We start from the raw sequence: 11415 nt of genomic DNA, 5'->3' as shown, positions 1-11415 counted from the left end.
TACAGTCACAGACAAGCATAGATACAATAATAAATAAATTACAATTATAAATAGAATTTGTATTATTATTATTATTATTTTTGGACTCCAAGATGGCGCCGCAAGAGTGGCTGCCTTTACAGCAGTTTCTGTATTTTGAATTTGCTGCTGTGAAATGTAAATTTCTCCACTGTAAAACTAATAAACGTTAATTAATCTAATTTAATCTAATATAATCTACTTTCAATCTACACTGAAAGTGCGTTTGTCAGTTTTATGCTATGATTAGTATGTTTGCTATTTTTTTAATATAGCCGGGTTCACCTCGTTGAAAAGATTGAGAGGTATCATTTTTCAAATTGCCCCGAAAAGCACCATCCGCGGGTGAGTGGCCCGCCAGCCAGTCCAATCACCAAACTGCTTTTTAGTCACCTGACAGCAAACTCCGAGTCACGTGACCCAGGCTCCACTCTCGCCATTTTGCAATGTGAGCCACCGAGGCCAGTTTTTTTTTTCCTTTTCTTTTTTTTTCTTTCCAACTGGCGAATAAAACCAACGCGAGCCTTTGCATGCTTGGAGGACAAAGAGCGCGGCGACTCGGTGAGCATAACATAATTGTATTCACGAGCGTCAGTGTCGTAATGTGTTGGTTACCCATTAACCGCAAATAAAAAAGTCCTTCTATTCCGGCGGGTTTCGACACGCTTATGTACTGGTTTAGCCTCAGAGCTAACAGATGCTAACGTGACCAAACTTGACGTTTCATCGTCGACGCCTTTTCTTCCTAAAAAAAAACATATAAAAACAACGCTCTCGGGCCATTTACCAATACCCAGACGTATCGATGTGTTAGTTTACTCAACGTTTGGTTGTGTTTAAAGGAGAATTCCACAAATGGAAAGGAAAGAGGGTGACATATTTTTAGATGTGGTCGAACAGGTGCTCGCTGGAGGCTGGACGCTGTCCGGGCCTTCGCGCCCACAAACAAGTCCTCCAATGGAGCCTTACAACTCTTCCAAACGCCTGCAATTTTCAGATTACAAATCGGTGAATGGCTGATGGTTGTTCCAATTGTTTAACTCCGCTCAAGCAGAAGTGGCGAGAAAAGAGGAAGGCGATTGGGAAAGTGAAGGAGTGGAGAAAAGATGAAAGAAAGTGAATGAAGGACGTGCGCTCATTTCCCCTTCCAATCGCAACGTCAACAAAAGCACGTGTGTGTGTGTGTGTGTGTGTGTGTGTGTGTGTGTGTGTGTGTGTGTGTGTGTGTGTGTGTGTGTGTGTGTGTGTGTGTGTGTGTGTGTGTGTGTGTGTGTGTGTGACTTGTTATCGGACTTCCCATGAACAAGATTAACAAAGCATTTCAAATCAGTTGGGTCAATCCACAGATTTGACATGAACTCCATTTCCATACAAGCACAAAAGTGTCAAACCCAAAATAAATATTTACTCCCAAGTTCGTTGACTCAGTTTGAAAACGTCACCTTGTATTACGTAGTGTAAACATTACACCTTGAGTCTTAAAGGACAACCGACGTCACTTTTTTGTTTCTTAACTGACATCAGAAAAACCTTTTATAGCATCTAAAATACCCAAAACACGCAGTATGATATTTTTAGTCAAATGCAAAACACCAATAAAAATGACTTCAAGTGTCCAAAATCTGCAAAAAATGGAGCTGCGAAATGGGCATTTTCAGAAAGTCCCGCCCCCCAGTTCGTGACGTCACGCCAAGACGTCTTGCATTGCTGGAGAATCAAAACAATGGCTTCAGATTGGGAGAAGATGCTTTCTTGTTACTCATCCAGTTATGAATATGATTCAAATAGTTCTGAAGAGGAAAGCATACATGTTTGCAATCGATTAAAGAATTTATTCCGTGCCATTTTGAGGCAACATTGGGGTGAAATGTCTCACCCAAAAAAGAGGCAAAAAATGGCCACCGAGCGAGCTCCTGTGAGTATTGAATCAGCCCATTTCCACAGGCTGATTAATTCCTTACACGGAGCTTTGTCGCCCTCTTCTGCCTCTTTTTGGTGCAACACGAAGTTTTCAGACCAAACAAGTACAGCAAAATGCATTGACGTGATGGAAGGACTGCTACAATTTGTCCATTTTTTGCAGATTTTGGACACTTTAAATCATTTTTATTGGTGTTTTGCATTTAACTAAAAAGATCATACTGCGTGTTTTGGGTATGTTAACTGCTATAAAACGTCAGTTAGGAAACAAAAAAAGTGATGTCGGTTGTCCTTTAAAACCCTTTTAGGCTGTTCATATGAACCCAGATAAATTCATTTAAAAAAATCACAATAAAATTAAAACAGAGTATCAAATAGGTTCAAACGTACTAGGATAGCTCGCTGGCTTTCTATCTATTTGAGTTACCTCCGGGTTGAGTGAACGCTGGCACGTGTGGCTGCCGCTGCTCACCCACCGCCGAAAAACTGATCCTGTGACTGTAAAGTGACCTTGACCGTTTTGAAAGGCGCTTATTAATGAAATGTATTATGATTATAAATCCGCTTTTTTGTCGGAGGAAAAGAACTTCTGGACTTCACTTGGATTTGTCGTTTCCGGAGTCAGGTCATGGAGGACGTCAACACTGTCGCCGTCCTGATCGCCGCCGCCGCCGCTTCCTCATCTGCGCCTTTGTCCGAGCCCCGCGAGCAACGGCGCCTCGCCGAGGCCTCCGAGCGCCAACCAGATGCCGACTCTCTCATCCAGGTGATTGAGAAGCTGAGTCAAATCGTGGAGCAGCGACCCCTGACGGGCCACAAGCGCTTCCAGCCCAGACCAGAAGAAGACTCGCCTCCCAAGAAGCTGAATGCGGAGGGAGACCTGAACAACAACAACAACGACTGCGGCGAGCTGAAGCCCGCCGTCACCTGCTACCAATGCAGCCTGTGCCCCTACCTGTCGCCCACCCTTGCGCTACTCAAGGAGCACCTCAAGCAGCACAACGAGCACAACCAGGACCTCATCCTCATGTGCTCAGAGTGCCGCTTCAGTTCCCGAGACCAAGCGCAGCTGGAGGAGCACGTCAGGATGCACCTGGATGACAACGTCAAGAGGGACGAGGACGGACGCAGGAGGGACGCCCAACCGGCGGACTGCGAGGTAGGCCCATCACTTTGACGCCGCGGTAGTACCGATCATGTGTCTGCAGGAACAATCGTCCGCGTCGACCGCTTTGGGACGAAACGTTCAATGTGACCCGGTCGGAGTTGGCCCGTTCTTGCTCTCGGTGACACGATTGTGCTTCCAACCGTGGCCCAAGTTTGCTCCGTTCTGCTCGGCAGAGCGCCGTCGACCGCGATGGGCAGCGGCGGGAGAAGAAAAACAAGTGGTACATTTACGAGGAGTACGGCCTGTACCGCTGCCTGATCTGCAGCTACGTGTGCAGCCAACAGCGCATGCTCAAAACGCACGCCTGGAAGCACGCCGGACTCCTGGACTGCTCCTACCCCGTCTTCGAAGAAGAAGAGGACCAAGCGGAAGAGACGGAAGCCACCTCGGCCGTCGTAACGTCCGCGTGTCCTCGGGCGGAGTCCCACGCCGTCTCCACCTCCATCAAACTGCAACAATGCCAACCCAGCCCGCCCCACCCGGTCAAAGAGGAGCCGGGCGACTTTGAAATGAAGGATCCGAGTCCCGAAGTATCCGGGACGGAGGTGAACGTCGCCGCTAACACGGGGGTGGAGGACGAGGCGGCGTCTGCGGCCGATAGCCTGCTGACGTCGGCGCAGAAGATCATCAACAGGTAAAACCCGTGCCAATGATGCCGTTTTGTAGAATCTGAATTTGAATCCTCTCTATTGGCCGACTTCTGCTCGCTTGTACAGTGACACCTCAGTTTAAGAACGCTTTTGCTCACCAACTTCGCCTCACCAACATTACATTTGCGAGAATATAATCTTGGCATACGAACTACTTTTCGGGAAACACACGCGGCGCCACAATGGCTGGCAGACTAGTTTTCAGCGGAAGGACACCAAACCACACGGTCGAACAGCGTCACAATGGCTGACGGACTAGTTTTTGTCACCCCCTTTCTTTACGTGCAGACGTGGTTTGTTATCGAGGATACTTTTGCTTTTTTTGGGACCGAAAAAGACCCCACCGCAGGCTAGAGTTATGGCGGAGAGGACACAAAAGAAAATGACGGTCGAGCGGCCATTAACTCTCTAAAGCAGGGGTGTCCAAAGTCGATCCTGGAGGGCCGCCGTCCTGCCTGTTTTCCAGCTCTCCCAGGAGCAACGCACCTGATTCAAATGTTCAGCTCTGAAGCAGCATCAAAATGGTCCTGATGATTTGAATCAGGTGCGTTGCTCCTGGGAGAGCTGGAAAACAGGCAGGACGGCGGCCCTCCAGGACCCACTTTGGACACCCCTGCTCTAAACGGTAACCCAAATAGAACTATAGAACTGTAGAGTGCCTCCATTTTTCTTATGAGGATACTAGTCCAGCGTGTTCTACCGGAGACAAATTCCTTGTTTGTTCTAAATACTTGGCAATAAAGACGATTCTGATTCTAAATGTCTGCCTGAATGTCCGCCTGCCTGAGCGGAGTCGCCGGAAAAAGGTGGTGTGCAGGGTGCGAAGGGTCCTTGTCTTGGCCTTCTTTCAATGTATGGAGCATCCGTCTAGGCTGCCGATAACAGTCACCGATAGCGATGGCGCTACACTTGTGATGGTGAAATCCGCTGATCCTGTTCCATGATCTTGCGATCAATAGCGACCCCAACAGCGCCGGACACATCAACGTGATCGTGGAGCGTCTGCCGTCCGCCGAGGACGCCGCCGCGCCGCTGCTGCTGGACCCGGAAGCGGACGGCGGCCAAAGCCGCTCGGATGTCAAAGAGGACGAGGAGCAGGCGGCGCCGGCGGCGCCGGGCGGCGACGCCCCCCCAGACGAAAACGTCCCACCGGCCGGACGGAAGAGGACGCACTCGGAATCGCTTCGTCTTCACTCGCTGGCGGCCGAGGTCCTGGTCGCCATGCCCATGAGGACCCACGAGCGAAGACCCCAGGCGGCGTCCGTGGTGGTGCATCACCAAGACATGGACGGAGACGGGGACGGGGACGCGGGGCTGCTGCGCAAGTATGAATTTTCTGGAAAATAAAGTTAGGAGACATGACACTTCAAAAACAAAAATTAATCTTCGAAAAAAAATGTTCTTGTAATAGTAATAAGAAGAAAAACCAAATCTGTGATTTATGGGTACATTTGAGGTCATTTTTGTGAGCCAACTAAGTTGGCGAAAAACAAGTCCTTACTGACATTTGCAATGTGCAGGAATCCCGAGTCCGCCGCTGTCGCCGCCAGCGCCGGCATCAGCTCGTCCCTGCTCACCGTCATCGAGCGTCTTCGCGAGCGCTCGGACCAGAACGCCTCAGACGAGGACATCCTCAAGGAGCTTCGGGACAATGCCAAAGCCTCCCCGGAAGACCCCGGGACGCCTCCGGATGAAGGTCTTGTGGACTACCAGGCCGGTAGCGAGCGGCCGTATCGCTGCCGGCTGTGTCGCTACAGTAGCGGCAACAAGGGCTACATCAAGCAGCACCTTCGGGTGCACCGCCAGCGCCAGCCCTTCCGGTGTCCCATCTGCCAGCACGTCGCCGCCGACATCCACCACCTGGAGACGCACATGATCAACCACTGCAAGACCAGGACCTACCGGTGCAAGACCTGCGCCCAAGCGTTCCACTACAAGGTCAGCGACGTGCCCGTTACAACGTCCCAATTTGCCAGTCATTGCATATTCTCATCTTTGATCCGACCGTATTCCGATCATTTTACAGATTTCAAAAATGGATCTATTTCTTGCACTAGTGACACCTAAAAATTACCTTTCAGTAATTGGCAGCTTGACGCGGTGCTACATACAGACGCTCCCCGACTTACGAACGTGATACGTTCCAAACGGTTGTTCGTAAGGTGAATGTGTTCATAAATTGATTCAGTGCTATATTTTGAATGGAATGTATTTTTAAGGCTTATATAAGTGTGTTTAAGGTTTATAAAAGTATGTTTAAGGCGTGTACAAATAAGCTGTAGAGATGCTCCCCAACTTATGAACGTGATACATTCCAAACGGTTGTTCGTAAGGTGAATTTGTTTGTAAGTTGATTCAGTGCTATATTTTGGATGGAATGTATTTTCAAGGCTTATATAAGTATGTTTAAGGCGTGTAGAAGTAACCTGTAGAGATGCTCCCCAATTTACGAACGAGATACATTATCGAACCGCCGTTTGTATTTGTTGTGCGCTCTATATTTAAAATGTGGAAGGTGTGAAACATTCCAATGGCTTCCGTAAAGTCAGACCGTCTCCCTTTTTGTGTTTTTGGTATTTCAGAGTCAATTAAGAAGTCACGAGCGGGATCATCACAGCATCGTCGGCGTCGACGCACCGGCGCTGCCGGCCGTGGATGAGACGGCCGCCGCGGCCGAGGAAGCGGAGCACCCCGCCGATGAAGGTGACAAACTCTGACTTTGGATCCGATCACCTGATGATCATCTTGTGGTCCACAGAAGTCGCTCTTCTCAAGATGTTTAAGTGCGACGCGTGCAGCTACACCAGTGCGACCTACGTGGGGGTCAGGAACCACAGACGCATACACAACTCGGACAGACCTTACCGGTGAGTCTTTGACTGAAAAAAATGACGGTAATGTGTAAAAAAACAAAACGTAAAAAGGTTTTCCACAGAGTACCGTTCTGGAACCCAAAATTATTGATCAAGTACAGTGATACCTCAGCTGACGAACTTAATTGGTTCCCAAAAAATGTGTGTTTAAGTCGAAAAGTTTGTCTTAATTGCTATATTTCTTGTGCCAAATCTGAAGCTACTTTTTGACCTGACTGTAAAGTGTCCTTGAGAGTCTCGAAAGACACTTATAAATGACATTTATTATATTTTATGATTATTATTTTTAATGCATTTTTTTACAATTGTGCTGTGCAGACACTTGCTGTTCTCTTCATATCCGCTAGGCGTCAGCAGAACGCTGCACAATCTCTATTCTCTCTGCTTTTAATAATAATACATTTTATTTCTCAGCGCCTTTTCAATTTTCTGGGCTTCTGTAAAATGTTAGTTTATGTTGTGTGCTGTGAAAGTGGCGTTTGAAGAGGTTCAAGAGCAGGAGGACACGGGTTTTTTTCCATGGACTTTGCGTACACCGCAGGTGAACTCTGAACTGAACCTTCTTTTCAGACGTTTGTGCGTTATTAAGACAGCATTTTGTGCACAATGCTAACATTTGTGGAATGGAAAAAGAGAAAATATAATCATAATACATTTCATTTATAAGCACCTTTCAAAACTCTCAAGGTCACTTTACAGTCACAGGATAAGCTTTTCTGTGGGTAAGCAGCGGCAGCCACACGCGCCAGCGTTCACTCAACCCGGAAGTAAATCAAATAGAAATAGAAAGCTAGCTAGCTAATAGATACAGTAATAATACATTTCATTTGGATTGGATTGGATTTGCCTTTATTTGTCTCGCAGTTGAAAAATTTACATTTCACAGCAGCAAAGTTAGAAATTTAGATTTAGATAGCAAATTTAGAAGCACTTTTCAAAACTCTCAAGGTTACTTTACAGTCACAGGATACAGTTGCTAATAGATAGCTACCTAGCCAGCTAGATAGCTAAATGATAGCTATCTAGATAGCTAGCAAGCCAGCTAGATAGCAAATAGATAATTAGGTAGATAGCTAGCTAATAGATACAGTCGTAATAATACATTTCATTTCTAAGCATTTTTCAAAACTCTCAAGGTGATTTTACAGTGATATAACAGGTCAAAGGTGAAAAACCGAAAAAGGAAATATGCAAATACACCGCCGTCAAATTTTTTTGAAGGTAAAATGTCGTTTTGAACATCATTTGGTCAATCTGAAGCTGCAAGTCGGTTAATATGCTTTGACGCCTTTGGCGCGCAGGTGCTGCAACTGCGACTTTGCCACCACCAACATGAACAGTTTGAAGAGTCACATGAGGCGGCATCCTCAGGAGCGCCAGACGGTGCAGCTCCTCGAGCAGTACAGGTGAGACCCTGGACGGACCCCCTCCAAGCCAGATTCCACATTCCTTTCAAGCTAGCAAGCAACGCGTATCATCTCAACACTTTCAGATGCTCGCTTTGCGGCTACGTGTGCAGCCACCCTCCCTCCCTCAAGTCGCACATGTGGAAGCACGCCGGAGACCAGAACTACAACTACGAGCAGGTCAACAAGGCCATCAACGAGGCCATCTCGCAGAGCGGACGGTAAACGACTCTTTGCTAAATGAGAGCTAACTTGTCGCCACAAAACTACCTCCTAGCCACAAACGCAACTCAATTGCTTCCCAGAAAGTGTGTGTAAGGCCAAAAGTGTCTGCCAAATATTTATTTCCCATAAGAAACCATTAAAATTAGAAGAATCCGTTCCCAGGTCCCCATAAAACATCATTTTCGACTAAATAAGCCTGGAAAACTACACAAAATATACCTTCTTTTATGTATAATAAATGTGCTCATGTATTTCTGTGTAAGCTCTCAGTGGTACAGGAGTGGTCCATCGATGAGAAGGTTTCTTCAGCCGTCATCTGTACTTTTTTGAAGGTGTCGGACGTTTCGCCTCCTATCCAAGAGGTTAGTTAGTTAGTTAGTTAGTTAGTTAGTTAGTTAGTTAGGTAGGTAGTTCGCTGACGAAGCCTCTTGGATAGGAGGCGAAACGTCCGACACCTTCAAAAAAGTACAGATGACGGCTGAAGAAACCTTCTCATCAGTGCTCTTGTATTGTAATTAAAGAAATAAACTGAACTGTATAATAAAGTCGTTTTATTGATGGTTGTTGTCAATGGATGACAAACTTCCAGTTTGCCTCTTGACGATATCCGAGTGAAGTTGCCGTGCTTTCTCAGCCATAATACCCTCACTCACACTGTCCCCTGCTAGCATCTTTTCATTCATCCAACTCAACAGAAGTTTTTCAACCTCTTCCAATTCCCGAGACCGTTGCTTAGACAACACGGAAACACCCTTAGACACACGTAGCAATGGTCCACTTAGCGTACTGGTACTGGGACGCTAAATCACACAAACGCACACCTCGTTGGTGTTTTTGGATGATCTCCTTCTGCTGCTCGACCGTCATTTTCTTTGTCTTCTTCGGCTTAACACTTGCCAGTGGTGGGGTCTTTTTCGCTCCCATAATAGCAAAAGTACTCCACTCGATAACAAACCACGTCTGCACTCAAAGAAAGGAGGTGTGGAAAACTAGTCCGCCACCCACCGCGGCGCTTTTCGACCGTGCGGTATGGTGTTCATCCGCTGAAAACTAGTCCGCCGCCCACCGTGGCGCCGTGTGGTTTGCTTCGTCCGCCGAAAACTAGTTAGTTCGCCAAGACTATATGCTTGCGAATGTCATGTAAGCTGAGCTACGACTGTATCGATCGATATGTCTTGTATTGGATTGTATTCAGAGTTCCCACCGCATCGGCGTCTACCGAGTGTCTGACGACGTCCTCGCCCGAGAAGGCCAAAATCCCGGCAGAACCGGCTCCGGAACGTCCCTCGGCGCTCCCCCAACCCAGTCCGGACCCCTCGGCGCCGCCGGCGCAAAGGAGCTCGGAGGTCCCGCCGCAGCCGCCCGGTGGCGGCGTGGAGTACTGCGTGCTGCTCTTCTGCTGCTGCATCTGCGGCTTGGAGTCCACCAGCAAGGAACGTCTGATGGAGCACATGAAGGAGCACGAAGGGGACCTCATTAGCATCATCCTCAACAACAAGGACGCACACGATGACGCGCAGGTGGGGGCGCCCAACCCCGAATGACCCCTGACCCCCCCATCCCAGAATATTTCACATGCTCACTTACCTCCGTGTTGGCGTTTCATCCGTCAACCGTTCGCAACAACGCGAACCATTTTTAATAGCAATAGTCGAATGAACACTAGACCTCCGCCAAAGGCCAACCAGCACAATTTGGATCACATTCCTTTTTTTTTCTTGCTTCAATGACACGTTTATTTTCCTCTTTTTTTCTTCATTTAAAGTGTACAGTGATACCTCGGCTTACAAACACTTGAGCTACCGAACTTTTCGCCTTACCAACATTAAAATCGCGAGAATATAATCTTGGCATACAAACTAGTTTTCGGGCGCCACAATGGCTGGCGAACTAGTTTTCGGCGGAAGAACACCAAACAACACGGGCGAACATCGCCACGGTGGCTGTCGGACGAGTTTTCCACACCCGCTTTCTTTTAGTGCACTCGGTGCAGACATGGTTTGTTATTAAGTGGATCATTTTGCTATTATGGGACCGAAAAAGACCCCACCACGGGCCATTGTTAAGCCGAAGAGGACACAAAAGGAAATTACGGTTGAGCAGAAGGAGATCATGGAAAAACACCAACGAGGTGTGCGTTTGTGTGACTTAGCGTCCCAGTACCAGTACGCTAAGCCGACCATTGCTACGTGTGGCTAAGCGTGTTTCTGTGTTGTCTAAGTAACGGTCACAGGCAATAGAAGAGGTTGAAAAACTTCTGTTGGTTTGGATTAATAAAAAGCAGCTAGCAGGGGACAGTGTGAATGAGGGTATTATTGCCGAGAAAGCGCGCTAACTTCACATTCATATTATCACGAGGCAACATGGAAGTTCGTCATCCATTGACAACCATCGCAAAGGTCAATAAAACGACTTGATTATATAGTACAGTTTATTTCTTTCATTACAATCCAATAGCATGTTTATTATACATAAAAGAAGGTATATTTTGTGTAGTTTTAAGGCTTATTTAGTCGGAAAATATGTTTTAGGGGGACTTGGGAATGGAGTATTCTCATTTTAATGGTTTTGTATGGGAAATAAATGTTTGGAAGACACACTTTTGCCTTACACACACTTTCTGGGATCCAATTAAGTTTGCGAGCTGAAGTGTCACTGTATTCAGAAAATTGCCAAACAAGCCAATGAAGCAGGACAAGTCTGGAAGGACGACGTCGCCCTCGTTAATGCCGCATGTTTTTTCATTTTTATTTTTATTTTTTTGCTCCACAAACATTTTATACATGCAATAATCAGGAAGTTTTTATTCGTAGTTGCCCAGCAATGTTATGAAAAAATACACGAGTTTTCTAAAAAGACTTTTAGACCCACCTCCAAAAAAAAACGTTAAAAACTGACTGCAATAATGTAACAAAAGGCAAGCTAATTGATAATTCATAGTTTTTAAAAACTAATCATATTGTATAGCTATGGCATTTTCCTTCAAAAATGTTATCCAAACTGCTTCAAAAGCCACCAGTATATAATAATAATATATAATAATAATACTATATTTCATTTCTAAGCGCCTTTCAAAACTCCAGGTCACTTTACAGTCGCAGGATAAGTTAGATATGTTAACGTAGCCGTCCGTCCCTAGCATGTTAGCATTCAAC

At 46.6% G+C, this 11415-nt stretch overlaps 1 protein-coding gene across 4 annotated transcripts; it reads left to right on the top strand.

Annotated features, from left to right (window-relative positions):
- The first annotated feature begins 444 nt into the window (after positions 1-444).
- On the top strand, positions 445-10669 carry znf507 (zinc finger protein 507). 4 transcript variants are annotated; one of them, XM_088991410.1, is made up of 10 exons: positions 445-579; positions 2523-3097; positions 3280-3740; positions 4716-5081; positions 5277-5694; positions 6339-6459; positions 6515-6623; positions 7931-8035; positions 8122-8256; positions 9456-10669. In XM_088991410.1, exons 1-10 carry the CDS (start codon positions 549-551, stop codon positions 9802-9804), a joined length of 2670 nt encoding a protein of 889 aa, XP_088847536.1. In that variant the 5' UTR covers positions 445-548; the 3' UTR covers positions 9805-10669. The 4 variants fall into 4 exon arrangements, with proteins under 4 accessions (XP_088847536.1, XP_088847538.1, XP_088847535.1 ...); XM_088991412.1 differs by having other exon boundaries at positions 450-579; positions 2564-3097; XM_088991409.1 differs by having other exon boundaries at positions 474-579; positions 2517-3097; positions 6518-6623.
- The last annotated feature ends 746 nt before the right edge of the window (positions 10670-11415 follow it).

This window comes from Hippocampus bargibanti, linkage group LG03, assembly GCF_051943395.1.
Source record: "Hippocampus bargibanti isolate YZ-2025 linkage group LG03, ASM5194339v1, whole genome shotgun sequence".
Lineage (NCBI taxonomy): Eukaryota > Metazoa > Chordata > Actinopteri > Syngnathiformes > Syngnathidae > Hippocampus > Hippocampus bargibanti.
This window is presented reverse-complemented; position numbering and strand designations above follow the sequence as displayed.

Coding starts and splice junctions, on each gene's coding strand:
- znf507 (XM_088991408.1), top strand. CDS start 549: ATGCTTGGAGGACAAAGAGCGCGGCGACTCG. Junction 5,695..6,338: donor CCCAAGCGTTCCACTACAAG/GTCAGCGACGTG, acceptor TTGGTATTTCAG/AGTCAATTAAGAAGTCACGA. Junction 8,036..8,121: donor CAGCTCCTCGAGCAGTACAG/GTGAGACCCTGG, acceptor CAACACTTTCAG/ATGCTCGCTTTGCGGCTACG.